Source organism: Podarcis tiliguerta, assembly GCF_965153285.1.
Source record: "Podarcis tiliguerta genome assembly, chromosome: Z".
NCBI lineage: Eukaryota > Metazoa > Chordata > Lepidosauria > Squamata > Lacertidae > Podarcis > Podarcis tiliguerta.
This window is the reverse complement of record NC_139553.1, coordinates 33,161,826-33,183,180: the sequence shown is the minus strand read 5'-3', so window position 1 is coordinate 33,183,180 and position 21,355 is coordinate 33,161,826. Positions and strand designations below refer to the sequence as shown.

Genomic DNA, 21,355 nt, shown 5'->3' with positions numbered 1-21,355 from the left:
ACTTGTCTGCTTGCAACCTTAGGAGATGCATTTTAGTTGAATCCAGTCACTATCAAGGTGTGTGTGGGTGCTACACAAAGTTTATCTGAATTTCCAGCAGAGATATAAGAAAAGAGATTTATTATTACAGTGGTACCTCTGGATGCGAACATAACACGCGACTGCGCAGGTCATGTTTCACTGCGTGACGGCATTTTGAGCGTCTGCGCATGCGTGAGTGGCGAAACCCGGAAGTAACGCGCTCTGTTACTTCCAGGTCGCCGTGGAGCGCAACCCAAAAATGCTTAACTTGAAGTGTATTCATCCCGAGGTATGACTGTATTATTATTTTATTTGCCCCCATGGCTCGTTGTAGAGGTGCAAGAGATGCAATAATACATGACTGTATTATTATTTTATTTCCTGTGACTCCCCTTGAAGGCTAAGCAAGGAAGCTTATTGCACAACAAAAGTTGTTTTAAGGTGCTGTTTTACTCTTGGTTCTTCACAGACCTCAGATTACTGGCGCTACCTAGCTGCTCAGGTTTAGCCATTTTTTATTATTATTACTAATTCTCCATTAGCTTAATTGCTACCAAGTTAAGCCTTATTTTGATATGTTATTCTGTGTTTAGCTTCATCTATTGTTTACTTTTAGTTAACATGTAAAGAACATGACCGGTGAGAGGAGGCAAATATTAAAATATCTGCTCTGGCTTTGTTTCTACTTTCATTATTGGATAATGCCTTCCAAGGTCAATGGAAGGAAGCTCTCTTATAGATTTTCAGGTGTCTACATTCACCTACATACCCCAATGGTGGTAAAATACCCAAAGATGCCCAAAGCATATTCTCTCTCTCTCTCTCTCTCTCTCTCTCTCTCACACACACACACACACACACACACAGAGCACCATTTGGCTTTTCCACATTTCCCACCAGCAATCATAGCATAGCACTGTAGAGTTGGAAGGGACCCTGAGGATCATCTAGTCCAACCCCCTGCAATGCAGGAATATGCAGCTGGTCCATACAGGGATCAAACCTGCAACCTTGGCGATATCAGCACCATGGTCTAACCAACTGAGTTATGCCCTTTGATTAAATGACTGCAAAGCGAGCCCAATTGTTGGGGTTTAGAAGCCATCTAATTCGGTTCTGATCAACCCACTCCCACCACACACAACCAGCTGCTCAGAAATGCCACTTCCCAGCCAAAACACACACACACACACACACACACAGCTGGTCAGTACAAGAGAAGCAAAGCATTTACCAAGCGGAAACTGTTTCTCAAGAATCACCAGACCAAACTACGAAGACCAGAATGGAAGTATGCAATTGTTTATTCTGTTTTCAAGACAAGAAGGATTTCCCATGTAATACAAAAACAACAACATGTGTCCAAAGTGTCGTGTAATACTGATGATGGAAATCATACCAAACCCAGCAGGGCAGGGACTGCGAAGGCTAAAGATATCCTCCTGCAGAGCCTTGCAGTCCACCCACGCACACACACACACCCAAAAAAAGATCACTCTAGCCCAATTTTACAAAGCTTTAACAAAATACATTAGAAAAAAAATGCTGTATCAAAATCTCAAGTCAGGGAAAGAATAATTCAGGGTAGGATGAGGAGGTAGGCTGAAAAGGCTGTGCTTATTTCAACAGGCACACACCCACACGCAATTCCCTTTTTTGCTGCTCCTGGCTCCAATTTCAGGGAAAGGGAGAATGAGGCAGAGAAGAAGCTGCAGTGAACGAGCAAGGGCTGCTACCTTCGCCAAGGCATTTTATGTGCCTATAAAGCTAGGAGGTTGCTTTCCAAAGAAAGAAAGCAGTTGTGAAAAACCCTACCGAGAACTAGCACTCAGCAGAATAAGTTATTTTGGCCGTGTTCACATGAGCAAACGAGGTACACCATTTGGAGATATTCGGGGAGGAATGGTTGGCAAGAAGCAGTCTTGGAAGAGGGGAAGAGTAGCTCCTTCCCTGGCAACCAAGAAAAACCACTGAAGAAAGACCAGGTGCTCCTTTTTCCAACAGATGCTTCGGCTCCCTCCTCACTTTTGATTCCCAGGAAAAATGCAGGACTTCAAGCATCTTTACACTGCAGTCCTATGCTTTGGCTCCTCAGAGGTTTAACCCCGCTGGGAACTGCTCCATGGTAAAGGAGTTTAGGAGTGCAGCCTTAAGAGTCAATTCATCTGAGCTGTGCAAATGTGGTCTTAGTGTTACATCAGCTGCTTTGCTTCACTACGACATCCAAAACCAAATGGCAGAGCCATGGGCTGACTGCGAGGCAAAGCACCCAGTGGACTTCTAGCCTATCCTATTTCCATCTTAAGAGTATCTAACCATGCACTCCTTATACCCTACCTTGACCATCAAAAGCTAGGATCTTGGAGAGGGCACTCAGACCGCTTCCAATGAAATATTTATTAGGGTCAACCAACCGTTTCACAGCCTTTCCAGAAGACACACAGACTGGGGCTTTGGCAAATATCAAAGGAATAGAATTCAAACACTAAGAGCAGCTCTGTGCCCGGCACGGCCAACCTGATACAGTATGCAATGTACTTAAGAGAACATTGCTGGTTGATCTTAAAAGGTAAGGTGGGGGTGGTCTTAAAGAGAGGAGGGGAGGTAGTCTCTGATGTAAGCGGGGCTCAGGCTATTAGGGAATTAGTGTTCTTAACCAGAGTCTTCTACTGGTCTCCGAAGCCAACAAGGAGCTGGCAAAGGCACTGAAGCACTGGTTATCGTGTGCTCCACATGAAAAACCTCCTTCAGAAAGCAGGGTCTCAGCATTTTGCACTGGCTGAAGCCTCTAAGTTGTCAGCAAGAGCAGCCTACCTAAACACATGACAGCAGTCCAGCCTTAAATTTAGGAAGACATAACTGGAGGGGCTGTGAAGTAATGGAAGTTAGTGTTGTTTTTTCTCAGGCTACTTTGGTTCTGGTTGTTTCTGCCATAGGGAAATGAAACAAGATGAAAGAAAGGGCTTCTTTCTGAAATTCTAAGTTATCGCGCTTACATCACTAGGAGTTTTAAAATAATGCATATTTGAAGGAACAGAATTTTAAATGTGGATGACTAGGCAACTAAGCTTTCTTAACTCCATGGACAGCTCTACCAGAAACCCTCTCCCCCAACCCACCCTTTCTTAAAGCTAGTGTGCTCAAGAATTTGCAAGCTACAGAGGAAGACAAATTCCACAATGCATAGCCCAGCTGGGGCCATGCAGTCAGCCTGCCAGCCAGCCAGCCAGCACCCCTGCCTAGAGGAGCTGTGTTAACCATCTACCCTACACAAATTGTCCCTTACAGCACTCCTTCAGAATAGCACAAACAACATCATCATAAAGCAGAGTAACACCTCTTGTGACATCCGGTCCTCTCCAGTGAACAGGTCGAGAGCAGTCTGATCAAACAGGATTTCAGTAGCTTGAGCCTGCCAAGGAGTGGGTTCCCAAAACTATGTATAACTTACTATAAAGTGTCCCAAAATTCTGAAAGCAAAGAATGGAAAAAAAAGGGGGGGGGACAGATTAGAACTTGCAGGGTTGAGATTCCAGAGTTAGTCTTTTGCAGTAAAAACAACAACAACATGGTACAGTCTTGTTCAAACTGGGGGTGGGTCATAGCTCATTAGTAGAGTATCTTCATGCAGAAGGTCTCAGGTTCAAATCCCCAACATCTCTAGGTAGGGCTGGGAGAGACTCCTGTCCTAAATCCTGAAGAGCAGCTGCCAACCAGTGCAGACTACTGAGCTAGATAGGCCAACTGTGCCAATAGTCACCTTCCTATATTGTCATGGGTTGCATCCAGCTAGGTTCTACTCAGAGTAGAGCCAACTGAAATTAATGGACCTAAATATGCCATGTTCATGCATCTTAATGGGTCTACTCTGAGCACAATATTGGATACAACCCTATGTTTCTAAGCTGCATCCATCATAGTCATGAGCATATGGAAGAGCCCATCAGGCCAGAGGTTTGTTTAGACCTTTCAGTTTCCCACAGGAGTCAGCCAGATGCTTTCCAAGAGTCACAGGACCAGGGCAGGGAAGTAATGGTCCTCTCTGGATGTTGTTCCCTAACGGATGGCACGCAGAGACTTGCTGCGGCTAGTAGCTGACCTATCTCCCATGCATTTGCCTGAAAATGCACCACTTCTCATGGGGGTGAATCCCATAGTTTTAACCATGCAATGTGCAAATAAGCACTTCCACTGAATCATTCAGTGGATATCAGTGGATACCCTCCAAGTTCTAGTATTGTAAGAGAGTGAGAGAGAAAAGATCCTCTAGCCACTATAAAGTAAAGGTAAAGGGACCCCTGACCATTAGGTCCAGTCGTGGATGACTCTGGGGTTGCGGCGCTCATCTCGCTTTATTGGCCGAGGGAGCCGGCGTACAGCTTCTGGGTCATGTGGCCAGCATGACTAAGCCGCTTCTGGTGAACCAGAGCAGTGCACGGAAACGCCGTTTACCTTCCCACCGGAGTGGTACCTATTTATCTACTTGCACTTGACATGCTTTCAAACTGCTAGGCTGGCGGGAGCTGGGACCGAGCAACGGGAGCTCACCCCGTCGCGGGGATTCGAACCGCCGACCTTCTGATCGGCAAGTCCTAGGCTCTGTGGTTTAACCCACAGCTCTACCCGCGTCCCACATTTTCTCTATACACAATGCATAATTCTATGCACCTGTATCATCTCCCTTTTTTCTGAAGTTTAAAAAGTTCCAAAATTTGTAACCTTTCCTCATAGGAATGTTGCTCCAGCCTCTGATTATTTTGGTTGCTCTTTTTTTAACACTTCTGCCAGCTCTACAATATGCTTTTTGAGATGCTGCACCACAGGTTTACACAGGGGCATTGCATTTCTGGGGCTTTGGCAAATGCAGAAATCACAAGCGCAAGATGCATTTATGTTGCGAAGTGAAGCTGTGCAGTACTGAGTCTGAAAAATGCGTTTCACTAAAGAAGGCCCTCTGTGGCACAGGAAGCCCACTGCACTGGGATCACAGGACCAGTAGTTTCACTTTGTATAAGGCTGCTCATATGCAGAAGGACTACCTAGGCTGTCCAGTGGGAACTTCAGCTACTGAACTGCTTAACCTACATATTCTCTTCTGCTGATTTAGGAGAGCACTAAAGACCCTATGAAACCTGGAGCCCTTAAACCTTTTGAAACCTTCCCAGCTCTCGGTCCTAGTTTTCACCACGCATCACAAAAGCAGTTTCTAGCCTAGCTTCACCCCCATAAGGACTAGAAACTTGCTTTAAAAAAATTAAATGGAAGCTAAGGTTTTTGGGAGCACGCAATACTGTGTCAAAATCTATACAGCTGCATGAACTCGCAAGATGCACACAGCGCTGCAAGTAAAGTGCCGGGCAGCAAATAAGGCAAGATGCAGCGAGGACGGCATCACAGCAAAGAGGCTCATACCTTGTAGTGAGTTGCAAGCCTGCAGGCTTGCTGGTTAAACCATCTCGTACTGATTATTTGTGATGGACCGGGACAGGCAACAGGCAAGGACAATCCCCCCCAGCTGAAAAGAGAAGGAAGAAGCAGAGTTAGCCGGACAGTGACAAGTTAAATGCTTGACATTCCACAGCCGAGAGCTCCAGCCCTCTGCCAGCTGCTGTGGCAAAAGACCAAATCAAATGGAACCAGCAGCTGCTTATATAAGCTAAAAGTGGGGTGAGGTTTCAAAAATGAAAGAAGTCCCCAACAACCTATTTCGTTCAACCTTTGGTGTAGATAAGGGAAAATATCTTAATATGAATAGGAATTCTTGGTGTCCTCACTTGTCAGCCTACACACCATGCATAATCTACCATTTCATGGAGATTATATGGTTATCTTTGCCTGTTTATGTAATTGAACTTTCATGGCTGCAAGGAGCGTGGAAGCCAGACGCTAAGAGCCCTTCTGCACCTGGCGCCATGGTAAGGGGGCAAAATCCTGGTATTTATTCCTTTATAGGAGGTGGGGAACCTGCGGTCTGTCTATTTCATTGGATTGCATCTCTTATCAGCACCAGACAGCATGTCAGGGACGATGAAAGCTGAAGTCCTGCAACACCTAGAGGGCTGCAGTTTCCTGCACCCCTGATTCACATCCAGCTTTTCAGCCAACTCTGCTAACCTTAAGCAGTTTAAAACTACTAGTGTACAGCATAGCGATACAGTACAAGGTATTAAAAGAAACAAGAGGGAACAGGCAATGTTTACCAATGATAAAAGTGCCAATTTCATCTATCGGCTAGTCCCCTGGAAGTTGATGACAGTAGCATATAAAAAAGATTGAAAGGCGGCAAGTCATGTTCTTGAAAACTCTCCAGTGTAAAAAAAATATTGCCTAGCTCTAAAAAGCCAGCACACCATCGTTATTACTGCTATGATTTATTGCATCTGTTAGTTGCTTTATACCAAAGGTTGGATTCAAAGCTAAGGAGATTGCTCCATCAGGACAAGCCTGTCTGCTTGCTTGGTGGAATGGTCTCCCCTCTCCGCCCCCACCCCGCATGTGTTCTGGGGTTCTCCTGACCTCCCACAGCTGGTTTTGGGAGGTTGAAGGGAGAGGGGAAGGGGGGAAGCCCCAGCATGCTAGCAGGACCTGTGCTGGCTCCCGCTAGTGCAACTGTTTAGATGACTCCAGCCTGAAGTGGCTTAACAATAACAGAAAGCACAGGCAGATAAAATAAATTAAAAATGGACAATACAAAATTCCTAAAATGCTTGTCCAATAATGCACTAAGAAAAGCAAGTCCTACCTCCACTTCATCCAAACTATTAAAGGCACTTGAGGCTAAACAAGCACCAAAACGCTGGATAAATAAAAGTGTCTTAGCCTAGCATGTAAAAACTGATGATGATGGTGCCAGGCATGTTTTCCTGGGGCAGCATTCAACAGACAGGAGCTACCACTGCCGGGGGGGGGGGGGGGACACTTCTCACACAGGCCTCCTCCATATCTCCCTTGGGTGAGGCACATGGAGAAGTGTCTCTGATGAAGGTTGTACTTGGTCACATTGGGGACAAAGACTTTTTAAAAAAAAAAACTTAGGGGAGCGTTTTGAAAAACAGCTTCCTGGCGGAAGTAGAAAATTCTACCGCCTCATATGGAATAGCTCTGCCTGCTGCAATCTGAATTGAAATACCCTTAACACTGCAGGATGCACAAGAGCTAATTTCATTGGAGAGTTCCTCAAATATTAAAAAAAACACAAAAACTTAAAATTGTATTTCGCTGATGATCCAAGTATACCCACTTGCATGGAAACAGAGCACCCGAGAAGCTTTCTCTCAAGGTGGCCTCTTCATTTCCTGACAGTGCAAAAGCGGTCAGACCAGAAGAGACAGACACTGTATTTTCTATATCTGTGCCTGAGGCAGAACCTTTTCTGAAACATTATAGAGGGGGAAAGGCCACACATTTATGGTATTGTGGCTTGTTAGCAATGTTGCCAAAGGCAATGGAAAAGGAACAGGAAAACAGGAAGTGTCCAATTGAGTCTTGGATTGAGAAAGATCCTTGGAAAAACTATAGTATTTGAACACTAAGAGCAGGCATGTCCAAAGTCCATTTTGGGGGCCTAATCTGGCCCGCTGGTCGGTTTAACCTTTTTAAAAAAAGGTTAACATCTTTGGTCGGCCCCCATGGCCCTTCACTTCATCAAATCTGGCCCTCTTTGAAAAAAGTTTGGACACCACTGACTAAGAGCAAACACAGCTAAGTGGGTGCTAACAATGTTATAGCCAACATGGAACCACTGATAGAGAAGAATGTAGGCACAAAGGACCTGCTGCATCATCTAGTCCAGCTTCCTGTTCTCACAAAGGCTGACCAGATGCCTGCAGAAAGCCTGCAACCAGGACCTGAGCACAACACTCTGCCCGCCTGAGATTCCAAGCAACTGATATTCAGGGACATAATGCCTCTGACAGGGGAAGTGGAACAGAGCCATTCTGGCTATGCAGAAGAGATGCATCAAGCCAAGGTTTGCTGAAGTTTAATCTTTCAGCAGAAGAAACCTGATGGGCAGAACCCAAACCCACTAAAAACATGTGGACATCTGGGTAGGCATGACTGGCAGCCCTGCAGATATAATTTTGCAGTCATTTTGCACCCAAAGAGCAAAAGCTCCCCATAAATTACTTTCAGCCCATCTAAAGCAGAGAGAACAAACGTTGCAATGAGTCACATAGCTGGGCTAACATGATAGCGCAGTAAGAGATGGTGCCCATAGTTTTTCGTGGGCTCTTGTCTTCTAATACTCTTTGCTGATGTGCCAGCTTAGTACCTAGCAAAGGAAGACGGGAAGAGTATCCAGCACCACTGATGCTAAGCAGGGCTGGACCACATCACCACATGAATGGCAGACCACTCAGCGTTTGACATCAGCTGCTCACGAGGCTTATTGGGGACTGTAGTTTGTTAAGGGTGCTGAGAGTTGTTCGGAGATGCCCATTCCCCTCACTGGGCTACAATTCCCAGAGGAATTTTATCTCTGTGATCCACTGCTTCACATAAGTGAAGAGCTGTGGCTCATTTCCTGCCATGTGAAGTGTTTTAAGCTAGACTATGCTATGCCTGGGTTGCTTAAGCTCTTGCTCATAGCTGCTCTAGACAGGTGTTTTTGAGTCCTAAGTATCCAAGCTCCCAGCAGTATTTGGCAGCAAACAGCACCACTTAACACTGTTATTTTCATGTTGCCAGCATGCTGGGAAGATCAGGTTGGGGCATGCCACCCACATGTCCATGCTGCGAGTGGCAACCTGGCCACACACAGTATGTTTCCTGGCATGGAGCGCACAGTATGAGTTATGTGAGGGGGGGGGGGAATGGAAGGTATTATCAGCTGGCTGCCTCCAGATTTGCCATCTGACTCCACACTTCTGAAGGGTGCTGTATGTGTGCTTTATATAATGATAAGAAGGATCAAAAGGCCCAGCAGGGTGGGGCGAGAACGAATTCAAATCTATTAGGGCAGAAGAGGGTCAGCTGAACCACTATCAAAAACTTTACCTGGAAGCAAGCAACGCCAAAGGAGATCCCGGCTACGATGCCCATTTTGGAGTCCATTGTCTGTATCACCAGCCTGAAACAACCCTACAAACGGGAAGGGGGGGGGGGAAACATGGTTATTAAGCTACCAGGCAACTCCTACTCATGAAAAACAGGAAGCACTTACAGCCCTCAAAGGATCCAAGCATCTTAAGTTAGCAAAGGACTTCACAGCAGGATGTCCACTGAACTGACAGAGGCTGTGTCAATATTAATGTTTTTGACCTCAATACAGGTCCTTTATTGCGGTGTAATTTAAAACAAACTATTGCTCCCTGTTTACGGCAGGAAGACTATATCCCCTTATCAGCCATACCAAACAGTGGAACATCGTAGGGGAAGGGATTCAGAACAGCTCTGATGGCCTTGAAATAACCTCAGCTGCTGCACCACACTGGCCTGCTTCTCGCTGTCATATCCCATAGGTCACAGACGTTAAGTCCGCAGTTTCTACTTAAGGGATGTGGAATTAAACACAATAATTAGCATGTGTGTTTCATTTCTTCCCCGCAAAGAGAAATGCGTATCCGCAGGCAATTATTTCCCTATTTCTTGTCTGCAGTCCTACACTATCTCTAGAGAAGTCTGGGTTCTTCTTTCTTGCCAGAGGCTAAAGCTTCATTATTACAGCAGCTCCTCCTGGCCTGTTAATAATAATAATTATTATTTATACCTCGCCCTCCCCAGCCAAGACCGGGCTCAGGGCGGCTAACAACCAATAATAAAAACAAGTTGATTAAAATACAATTTTTAAAAAATTAAAATACTACATTAAAACATTAGGATGCAGCCACTTCACAGGAGAAAGGAAAAAGAAAGGGGCGGAGGGGAATCAAACTGATTCTAAGCCAAAGGCCAGGCAGAACAACTCTGTCTTACAGGCCCTGCGGAAAGAAATCAGATCCCGCAGGGCCCTGGTCTCATGAGGCAGAGCGTTCCACCAGGCCAGAGCCAGTGTTGAGAAGGCCCTGGCTCTGGTTGAGGCTAATCTAACTTCCTTAGGGCCCTGGACCTCTAGGGTGTTGCTATTTATGGACCTTAAGGTCCTCTGTGGGGCATACCAGGAGAGGCGGTCCCGTAGGTACGAGGGTCCTAGGCCGTGAAGGGCTTTAAAGGTCAAAAGCGGCACCTTAAATCTGAGCCTGTACTCCACTGGGAGCCAGTGCAGATGGAAAAGCACTGGGTGAATATGCTCCCATGGCAGAGACCCCGTGAGGAGCCTCGCTGCAGCATTCTGCACCCGCTGGAGTTTCTGGGACAGCTTCAAGTGCAGCCCCACTTAGAGCGAATTACAGTAGTCAAGCCTGGAGGTGACCGTCGCATGGATCACTGTGGCCAGGTCGGGGTGGGAAAGGTAAGGGACCAACTGCGAAGGTGGGAAAATGTTGCCTTGGCTGTTGCCGTAACCTGCGCCTCCATGTAAGCCCCTTCTTCCAAGCCACATGGAAGGGGACAGCTTTGTGTTGACTTACATGCTCATACACCTTCCCCTTTGCTATTGCTGGATTCTTCAAATCGTCTGTCGTGCAATTCCCCAGAGACTTGCAGCAGCTCATAGGAATCCCTTTCTGTTTATAGTAGGCAGTTCGATTCCAGTCGCTGTAGTCCGAGACACCGCAGCAGTGCAACTGTATAGGACAAGAGGGATGGCAGATAATGATTATTATTTGGGGGGGGGGGGTTATAACAAAAAGTAACTCAAAGCCTATTACAAACATACATTAAAACCAACATAAATTTAAAAGCTAAAAAACACCCTTATTATTTTTTAAAAAGGCATGTCCAAGACATCCCACCCACTGGAGGCCACATATAATGAATGACACCATTTTGCTAGCATACTCCAGTCCCGCATTCCTCTGAAATAAAACCAAAACACCCTTTCACCCCAATCTGCACAGCTACACACACACGTGACTGCTTCTGATGATCTCCACATGTTCACCCACCAAACAAATGATTTGCCAGGGGGCAACTTTAGCAGACCACCTCCCCTAGACAGGCCAAGCTGATCTTTAAAATCTTCCCAGGAGACCCTCCCAGCTGGTTGTTCCACTTTGGAATGCATTCCCTCAAATAAGTCCTTTAACGCCTCTTAAAAAAATTGTTTTGTCCTTGAGCCCTTTTGGACTCTTCAATTTATTCATTTTTATATCGTCTGACACTTGTGGGCATTTTTAAACCCTGTTTTTAGAAAAGATTACTGAATATAGTTGCATTTTTATTGTTTTAGCATAAATGGCTTAGATTTGCATTATGCTAAACTGTATTGAACTTCTACAAATAAAATAATAACCATTTTTTACAAAAATCCAGTCTGGTTGGAATTCTGCGTCTTTCAGCAGTCTAATGCTTTTCTGCTCTGCTGTCTTTCACTTACACCCCATGCTGACATGAATTTCTTTGCAGGAAGAAATAACATGTATAGGTTCAGGACATAGGGACCTGTAACTCTCCAGATGTTGTGGACTCCATCTCCCATCAGCCCCTGCCACCACAACCAACCATCAGGGATTATGAGAGCTGGAAACAAGCAATATCTGGAGGTTTCCATCCCTGGTATAAATGGATAAACTATCTGTCTTTGGTCCTGATCCCACTGTGCAGCTCCAAACCCACAGCCTACTCCAATCCTGTGCATGAAAGGGAGGAAGATATATTTTCCTTCCTATGCAGCATGGAAGCCAAGAAAGAAAGAAAATGTAGCTCCATTCTCTTTGGCTCTGGTCCCGTTCACTTCTGACTCCATCCCTCAAGAAATTGCACCTGCCAGGGCAGGGAAGCAGAAACTGTGACCCTTCCAGATGTTGCTGGACTCCAGCTCCCATCATCCCTGACTCCTAGCCATGCTGCTAGCCCTGGGGTTGATGGGAATCAAGAGCCCTACAACATCTGGAGGGATGCAAGTTCCCATTCTTTGTCCTAGGGTGTGTGGTCCTCAATGTAAAAAAAAAAAAAATGTTCCTCAGCCCTGGCGTAGAGTAGGGATGACTTCTTCAAGCAGGGCAGCAAAGAGGAGAACCAAACCCTCATTGGGCACGTTGGGGGGGGGCGGACTCTACCCGAGCCATGATGTCACTACTGCTGCCTAGGGTTTGGGCTTTGTAAGCTGAAGATTTGCCTTTCGCACAGAACACCTGCTGAGGCAGAAACAGCAACAGCTCCACCTCCAACTGTGTTTAGGACATGGGATACCTCTTGCAAGCATGAGGGGGGGACGTCAGGCAAAGGAAGATACCACAGGGGGTCTCTGCGACAGGCATTTTTGTTCTCTTTCTTCCTCTGCACCCCACTTTGTAGTACAGGCTCCTTTTTAACTGCTGGCACCTCCACAAAGAGAAGAGCACGCGTAATATACCAAGATTAGGCCAGTATACCGAATATGCCAGATTTAGGCCAGTTGAAAAAAGAGAGGTGAATGCTCACTGTGCTCTGAATGGTATCAACCGCCTTGCTGCGTTCATCTTTGGTCCCATCGTAGGACTTCATGGCAGCTTCAAAGTTATTCTTAAAGCTGTCTTTAATCTGAGGAGAAAATGATAAATGATCATTGCTTGCACAGAGAGAGAGGCCATGACCTAATTAAGGAAATATTAGTCAATCTGGTGTTCATTTTGCACAGGAATAAATCAATCAAGTTTTAAGTGAAAAAGCACACTCCATTCATGCGCAGTGGTTGGAGACACCTAAGAAGAGGCAGTTCCTCTTACACTTATAATTATATATCTATATCTCACCTTTCCTCCAAGGAGCTCAAGGTGGCACATATAGTTTCATCCTTTCCCCATTTTACCCTCATGACAACCCTGGCTGAGTGGCAATTTTAACCCTAGTCTCCCAGGTTGCAGTCCAATACTCTTACCCACCATGCCACACTTCACTAGAGAGGAGAGGTGTCTGTTCTGAGATGGCACTCCTCCAAAACTTGCACTATGGCAGATGTGGCAAATCTTTGGCCCTCCAGATGTTGCTGAGCTACAACACCCCTCAGCCATGGCCAATGGTTCAGCAACCTCTTGCTGAAGGGCCAGAGGTTCACCTGTGTTATGACATTTCGGGTACAGCACCTACATATCCATTTCCATATGAAAAGCCTTATTCAAAGAACTCCAAAGTAGTCCTTGTTAGTCAGGTTTTGTTTCTGTTCTGCTATGTAATTCAGTTAAAATAGACTCCTTGCTCCATGGCTGAATGTTGTTTGTACTTGGAGAATTTCTACAAATATCATTCCTTAGGTACGCAGAGCATCTTTCCCCAACCTAGTGCCCTCCAGGTGTTTTGGATGGCAATTCTCACTGGCTCCAGCCAATATGGCCAGTGGATAGGGATGAAAAGCATTTTTCAGGAGCAAGCCAGCAATAACTCACAGAGTGTCAGAAAGTTAACTATCTTTATTCAAAGAAACAAAACACCTCAAGAGGCCTAGTGAGCGCAGCAACTCTACCTAGTACATCTTGCCCCAAGGACACAGCTGAAAGGACTGAAGGTCCCTGCCTTCCCATAGCTCCCTAAGTCTCCTCTTCCCCAGGTTCCTTCTCAGGCAATCTGAGACTCCTTCATCTTGCAGGAAGCCCAACAGGACTTGGAGCCAGAGCCTACAACAGCCGAGTCAACCAATTCCATTCTTGACCCCATTCCTCATCCGAGTTCTACAAGGACTAAAGACAAGGAAGCTGCCCCAGGCTGTGTCATCCCCCATCCCCTGGACTGGCGGTAAGTAAGAAGACAGGAAGGTGGGGGAAGCTGAGGCCAGACTGAGCATCAGTAGGGCAGTGCCCCGGTTAACTCAATGAACCAGCCTCCACTGTCTAGAGGGCACAAGGCTGAGGAAGGCTGGTCTAGGGGGTTACACTGACCTCAATGGCACAGACCCTGTTTTCAGTTAAAGCAAGTTATGGTCACCGGCATGAAGCAAGAAGGGGGAAAGAGCAATTCCGTATTGACCAATCCCACTGATAAGGAAAAAACAAAACAAAGCAACACCAACTCACCTCATGTCGGAAGACGAAGCCCACAATGGCAGCCACAAGCACAACAAGGAAGATGAGAGTTAAGAACATGGCATACTGTGGACAGAAAGGAAGGATCAAGACCAGCAAAGTTACAACCCTGCTACTGCCATATGATTTACACAGAGAATCTACACAGAATACACCACTGGTACATGGCAAAATTGTGCGAGGAGAGTTCTGTAACTCCGTATTTGGGTAGAAGGCTGCAGCACAAGTCAAGAGTTTGTGTTAAACTTCTCCTCTGTTTAGTTATCTAGATAAAGACAGCAGCTGGATTACCCTGAGTAAAAACAAAAATTGCATGAGGTGGTATACGTTATGGTAGCTGAAGCTGCTGGAATACTGATAAACCCAAGAAAGGCCATTTGGAACAGCCAGTCTCTAGTGGCTGGGCAAAGCAACACTAGATGATGTTTGCAAAATGTGCTCTGCCATCGAGATTTATTTAATTTATTCATTGCATTTCTGCACTCAAGTGCCTCAGAGCGACTTATCCAGTAAAAAATAAAATGGCAAAGACATTAAAATCAGATTAAAAACAGCAGTCAATGAAAACACTCATTGGAGAGTATGTTTTAAAAGAACAAGTCCTACCCACCCCACTTAAAGGATCAGCACAATGAGGCTGTTAACATAACTACCTTCCCAGTTTAAAAAATATGCCCTGGTAAATAGGAATGTTAAAAACAGACAGTGATGCTTCCCTGAAGAGAGCATTTCACAAATGGGGAACTACCACTAGGAAAGGCCCATTCAGGTCCAGAGATGGTGACTTGGGTAGAATACAGAAAGGCGTTTGGACAAAAATTCCCAGTAAGACATGGAAATCTTTTGGAACACCTGTTCTTGACAGCAACAGCATCTCAATAAGAGGGACCATTCCCAGCCAAGATTTCACATGCCCTTCTGAAAGCAATGGAATTGCATATTAAGTTTTCAAATAGCATCCGCACTGGAGGACTGAGGAATCTACGTTTGTATATGTGACCAAAATAAAATAAGAGGATTGTTTTCATTCTGCTGACTACTATAAGTAGAATGTCAACAGATATACAGTGGTGCCTCGCAAGACGAAAAGAATCCGTTCCGGGAGTCTTTTCGTCTTGCGGTTTTTTCGTCTTGCGAAGCAAGCCCATTGACGGAGTAGCGCTATTAGCGCTATTGGCTAAAAAAGGGCTAAAAACGCCTTTTTTTAGGGGGGGGGATTAGCGGTTTTGCTGCTAAAATGCTTTTAGCAGCTTAGTGATTCAGAATAAGGCGTTTTGGAGCAAAAAATAAAAAAATCGATTTTTTTCGTCATTTTTCGTCTTGCGAAGCAAGCCCATAGGGAAATTCGTCTTGCGAAGCGCCTCTGCAGACGGAAAACCCTTTCGTCTTGCGGGTTTTCCGTCTTGCGAGGCATTCGTCTTGCGGGGCACCACTGTATCTGCTGGGACCTGAGCATAACAGCGCTCTTCCCTACCAGCAACTGGTATTCAGAGGCATAGGGCCTCCAATAGTGGAAACAGAAAACAGCCACAGTGGGTAGCATGCAAACACCATTAAAAAAAATATTCAATTGGGTGAATGGGGAGATATAGCAGTTATCACCACATGCCACAGTTGGAGGAATCCTGTGAGTTTCAAGGCAGGTGCTACAACCTTGTGCCCCCTAATACTTACTAATTTCAGCATCCATGTGCTTCCCCGACACGTTGCGAAACAACCAAAGGTGCCTAGGAGGACGACAACTGTGCCGGTGCCAATGAGGACATAGGGGACGTTCGTAGCCTTCTCATTTAACAGGGAGAAATACACCTCCAGGACTACCTTCCCCCAGATGCCGACTGCCAGAAGGACGATGCCAGAGAACTAGGAGGAGAGGGTGGGTGGAGGGAAGGACAACTCCATTAGCCACAATGAGCCACTTGTAAAAAGTTTCTGTAGACGCATTTTACCTTTTAACAGCCAGTTAACAAAGAACTGGCACCTCATGAAACAAAAGTCCACACCTTTGCAATGTGCTAATTCATCCTAATGATCAGCAATACCAGGATTCATGCTAAGATCCCATCTGCGCTATCCATTTAAAGCAGTACCGTACCACTTTAAACGGCATGGCTTCGTCCCAAATTGTTGTTTGTTAAGGGTGTTGAGATTTAGGGCATCTCCCCTCAGAGAACTACAATTTCCAGAGTGGTTGAGCAGTTCCCAGCAAACTTTGGGAACTGTAGCTTTTTGAGGGGAATAAGGGTCTTCCCTTAACGAATGACACTTCCAAGAATTCTTTGGGGGAAGCCATGACTTGTTTACGGCGGTATGAAACCGCTTTAAATGCAGAGTGCAGGTGGGGCCTCAATAAACCCCCATTCTGCCCTATAAGCAGACACAGAAGAGCTAGGAAGAAATCTACCTTTTCCCCACCCTCAGCCCCTTCCTGTGATCCAAGCATGAAAATGAGCAACTACCGTATTTTTTGCTCTATAAGACTCACTTTTCCCCTCCTAAATAGTAAGGGGAAATGTGTGTGCGTCTTATGGAGTGAATGCAGGCTGTGCAGCTATCCCAGAAGGCAGAACAGCAAGAGGGATCGCTGCTTTCACTGCGTGGCGATCCCTCTTGCTGTTCTGGCTTCTGAGATTCAGAATATTTTTTTTCTTGTTTTCCTCCTCCAAAAACTAGGTGCGTCTTGTGGTCTGGTGTGTCTTATAGAGCGAAAAATACGGTAAATTCACATTAGCTTAACTAGGCAAGTCCCAGCCCTTGTCAATGTCCATGTCAACGTCCATCCCATTTTCCACAGAACAAGACTGGCAGGTGTGTGTGTCCCCCCCCCCGACACACACACTTGATGATGATGGCATGCAATAAGCAACATCACTAGGAAGAGACTCAGAAAGAAAACCTTATGTGTCCAGAATGTTCTCGACTACAACTCCCATAACCCCTGACCATTGGTTATGTTGGCTTGGGCTGATTGCTGAGTCCAACATCATCTGAAGGTCACAGGTTTCTTATTCTTACCTTTTACCAAGCCAGACTATCTGGAAAACTAGGTCAAAAAAAAGGTAAAGGACCCCTGGACGGTTAAGTCCAGTCAAAGGCAACTATGGGATGTGGTGCTCATCTCGCTTTCAGGCCAAGGGAGCCGGCGTTTGTCCACACACAGCTTTCTGGGTCATGTGGCCAGCAGGACTAAACTGCTTCTGGCGCAATGGAAACACCGTGACGTGCCAGAGCACATGGAAACGCCATTTACCTTCCCACTGCAGTGGTACCTTTTTATCTACTTGCACCTGTGTGCTTTCGAACTGCTAGGTTGGCAGGAGCTGGGAAAGAGTAACGGGAGCTCACTCCATCGCAGGGATTCGAACTGCCAACCTTCTGATTGGCAAGCCCAAGAGGCTCAGTGGTTTAGACCACAGCGCCACCTGTGTCCCTAAACTAGGTAAAAAAGTGTAAAGGATCCCTGGATGGTTAAGTCCCGTCAAAGGTGACTATGGGGTTGCAGCGCTCATCTCGCTTTCAGACAAAGGGAGCCGGCGTTTTTTCACCTATTTGGAAAACTATACTATGACTGGCATAGGTTTTCCTTTCAAGTCACCTGGAACCAAATCCCTTGTCCTAGCACCAGTTTTAAGAGCTTATTGATTGTCGCTTTATTTGAGGCGATGTTTTAGTTGGGATTTTGCCTTCTCTTTATTTTGTAAGTCTATTTGCTGGCTCTTATATAGTATTATTTATATGCTGTTACAGATTGTTTTATTCACATCTTTGTACGCAGCCTTGGAATCTTTAGATAAAGAGCAGCTAATAAACATTTTAAACATAATTTGAATAAACTGGAGATGGTGGCAACTGAACCTGAGACTTTCTGTGTGAAAAGGATATGGTGAGTTACCACTGAGCTCTCTGTGGTCTCAGAAGAAAACAAAGCTACAAGTCTAGAAACACCTGTGCAAGCTGGTTCCTCTCAAGTCTTTCAAGCTCCCATAGCTATGTATAAACACAGACTGGATTCCAAAGGTATGTAACCTGAGGGAATTTGTTTTCCCTGTCATAAGGTTTTCTCCCACTGCCTGTTTTTTGAAGCAGCGAGGCAAACCGAGGACTGTTTCTCAGGGCACCGCAGCAAGACCATTTCATTTGCACTCAGAAATGATGTTTGAACATGGTTTTTATTTTGATCCATCCCTGTTACGTCAACATGAACCTTGCCCTCTATATGGTTTTCTCCACAGGATGTGCGGGAGTAAAAGGAAAATAGTAATTAACTTTGCAGCCCAAACTGTTAAAATTAGAAACTTATTTTTATAAGAAGTTTTACAAAGGAAAAAAAGAAACACAGAGGGGGAAAGTGAAAGCCAAAACCCTCATCAGACCACATTCAGAATACATCTTAATTCAAGCATTATAAGACATCCAAAGTTCCAGATACACGAAATGGACTTTTATAAGCAGGATGTTCAAATATGATTCCTCAGACCACTGCATTATAGACAGTGGGTGGGTGTTTTTCCCCCTTCCATGCAATTCCTGCATTGTAGGGGGTTGGACTAGATGACCCTTGGGGTCCCTTCCAACTCTACAATTCTATGACTATGTGGGCTTGCAAAATTCACTTTCGTTAAAACAGAAACTTATCTAGTATTGTATCAGAACTATGGAGAATTGGTCTTGTTTTATCTTTTCTGCATTATTTACTTAAAAGCGTCTTTTTATTCCTTTGCACAAAAATAAAAACCTGTAATTATTTTTGAGAGAGAGAGATGCCTCAAGGAGAAAAGTGGCTCTGCTCCTTGAGAAAACCACACTCACCTGATTCAGAAGCCTGAAGCAGCAGTGATGAAAGGAAAGGACAGGATTACAGAATGCATTCCACATGTTATTTGCTACTAACCAAAAAAAGGCCAACAAAGCAAAAAGGGCAAATTAAAAAAAAAATGAACAAAGGGAAAGAGAGAACCAATTGCCACAGGGTTTTTTTGGCACAGAAAGGCACACCAGCACACATTTTGCCATCTGTGCCACAGACACGGGTGCAATGCTCACACTGCTAAACCGCCACCGCCGCCAAGAGCAGAGCTGGAAAATTGGGGTTTATTATTATATCACTGAAAGGTTATGAGAGATAGAGGCTGTTTCCTACAACGTGAGGGTCAGCCTGCTGAAAGAAGATTGGGGGGGGGGGTTCCATTCTCCCCACCCACCCACCCCAACTAAGTCCATGCAGAGTTGACTTCTGCATAGTTCTTCTCAGTGGGCCTGGAGGGAGGGAACATTCCTAGGGCGACAAACCTTTCTAAGATGGGTTTTCCGTATTGTTCTTTATTGGAGCACTAGAAACAAGAGTGTAGGCTGCAAAGAGTATGTCTCTTCCTACAGGTGAAAAGAGTCTGTGGGATGAGCTGAGATTGCAGCTATAGGGGACAGTGGCCCTGCCCCATTATTCTCTATGGAGTTATGAGATGCAGAGTGGGGTGTGTGTCTCATTTCTCTTCCTACAGGTTCAGAGGCACTGTAAATGGAAGGGAGGGGCCAGGTGTACAGTTATCAACCATAGGGAAGGTCATTGTTCGGAGGTGAGGGCAGAATTACACAAATATGCCTTAAAACCTTTATAGTGCTGGAACTGTGCCCCATTCTTCTCTGCAACAGAGGTGATTAACCAGTGGTCCTCCAGGTGATGCTTGGACTCCAAATCCCATCAGCACCAGCCAGCAAAGCCAATGGTCAAAGATGGTGGAAGTTGGAGAACAGCAATATCTGGAGAGCCAACCTTCATTTGGGGGGCTCTAGGAGAAATCAAGGAGTATTGCATGTTGCTGCTCATATAAGGTTAGGGGAACCATAGGGGAAGGAGGAGAGAGCAGTACAGTGGTGCCCTGCAAGACGAATGCCTCGGTAGACGAAAAACTCGCAAGACGAAAGAGTTTTTTGTTTTTTGAGTTGCTTCGCAAGATGGATTTCCCTATGGGCTCGCTTCGCAAGATGAAATGTCTTGCGCCTTTTTTAAAAAAACTGCCAATGCATTCCTATGGGAAACTGTCAATACACATTGGTGCTTCGCAAGACGAAAAAACTCGTAGAACGAAAAAACTCGCAGAACAAATTAATTTCGTCTTGCGGGGCACCACTGTAGTTATTTCCAAAGGGGAACTGGGGAAGGTGTAAGAGAGAGTGAGGTGATATATTAAAAAAGAATTATAGCAAAATGCTTCATACGTCTATAAGGGCTCTGTCCTCTTTGGGATAAAGAGGTGCAAGGCAAGCATTTTCTGTCCTACAGTGTTCTGGGGAGAGAAAAATGTGGGGAAATGTGGCTGGAGGCAGCTATGCATGGATAGACTGCTATCTATGGACTTTGCAGAGCGGAAGAGAAAACTCTATGCTCCCATTATACTCAATGCATAGGACAGGATTACATCATCCTTATTAGTATCGCTATTCTTTTCATTTATTGCCCTCCCTTCACCCTAAGATCCCAGAGCAGGTTAGAACAACTTTAAACACAACGTTACAAAGTTTTCAAAACTTGCAATTACGCCGCCCGCCCCCCCCCCCCCGGCCCATTCCGCCCTTACACAAATGCATATGGAACCAGCCTGCCCTGTGGTTGTCTATAAGGTTGCCAGAAGGGGGAGAGACGTGGGGGGGGGGGGCTGCCATCTGTTCTATAACACTGAATGGGACGGGAGAGATTGGAGTGCCGGGGGGGGGGGTCATTGTTCTCTGTAGGGCCAGCAGGAGACGATACATCATGCTATACACAGGAACAGCAAGCGCGACATCTGTGGGGTCAGCAACGAGGGGGTGGGCGGGTGCGTTTGAGTTTGTAGCGTGGGGGTGTCTCAGAAGGGAGAGCATTTACCCACCTGTTACCTATGGGAATAGGAAGGGGGGAGCGTGTAAGATGCAGTGCTGCCCCCCAGGACAGGACGAGCAGCGTGCCCCATTGCTGTCTATGGGGTAGAGAAGGGTGAGCTGCAGGGACCCATTGTTCTGTGGGGCGGCCAGTAGCAAGGTGGGCTTCGGGGTGGGGTTTTCCTCCCGACAGGGGCTCACCCAGAACACGAAGCTGTAGATGAGCAAGATGCTCTTGAGGCAAGTGATGACCGGCTTGGTCTGCAGCCTCCGCGACGGGGACGCCATGACCGACCTAGATAGACCCGTAGACCTGCGATGGCGCCGCTTTTTCGCTCGCTCAAACCCGCCACGCACAGCGGAGCAGCTGTACTGCGACTCTCTCTGACGCTTGCGCAGATGGAAATAGGCGAGCATTTCCGGAAGCTCACGAATCCTCGTCG

The 21,355-nt window shown here is 45.9% G+C and overlaps 2 protein-coding genes across 2 annotated transcripts in view; one reads left to right on the top strand and one right to left on the bottom strand.

Annotated features, from left to right (window-relative positions):
* The window catches only part of LOC310669890 (tigger transposable element-derived protein 1-like), a 406,885-nt gene that overhangs the window by 282,515 nt on the left and 103,015 nt on the right, over positions 1 to 21,355 (top strand). The gene's annotated exons all lie outside the window — the stretch shown is intronic.
* On the bottom strand, positions 1,308 to 21,315 carry TSPAN6 (tetraspanin 6). The gene is made up of 8 exons (XM_083424363.1): positions 21,114 to 21,315; positions 15,732 to 15,920; positions 14,049 to 14,123; positions 12,484 to 12,582; positions 10,530 to 10,685; positions 9,019 to 9,102; positions 5,434 to 5,536; positions 1,308 to 3,491 (listed from the first exon to the last, which is right to left on the bottom strand). Exons 1-7 carry the CDS (start codon positions 21,198 to 21,200, stop codon positions 5,468 to 5,470), a joined length of 759 nt encoding a protein of 252 aa, XP_083280489.1. The 5' UTR covers positions 21,201 to 21,315; the 3' UTR covers positions 1,308 to 3,491; positions 5,434 to 5,467.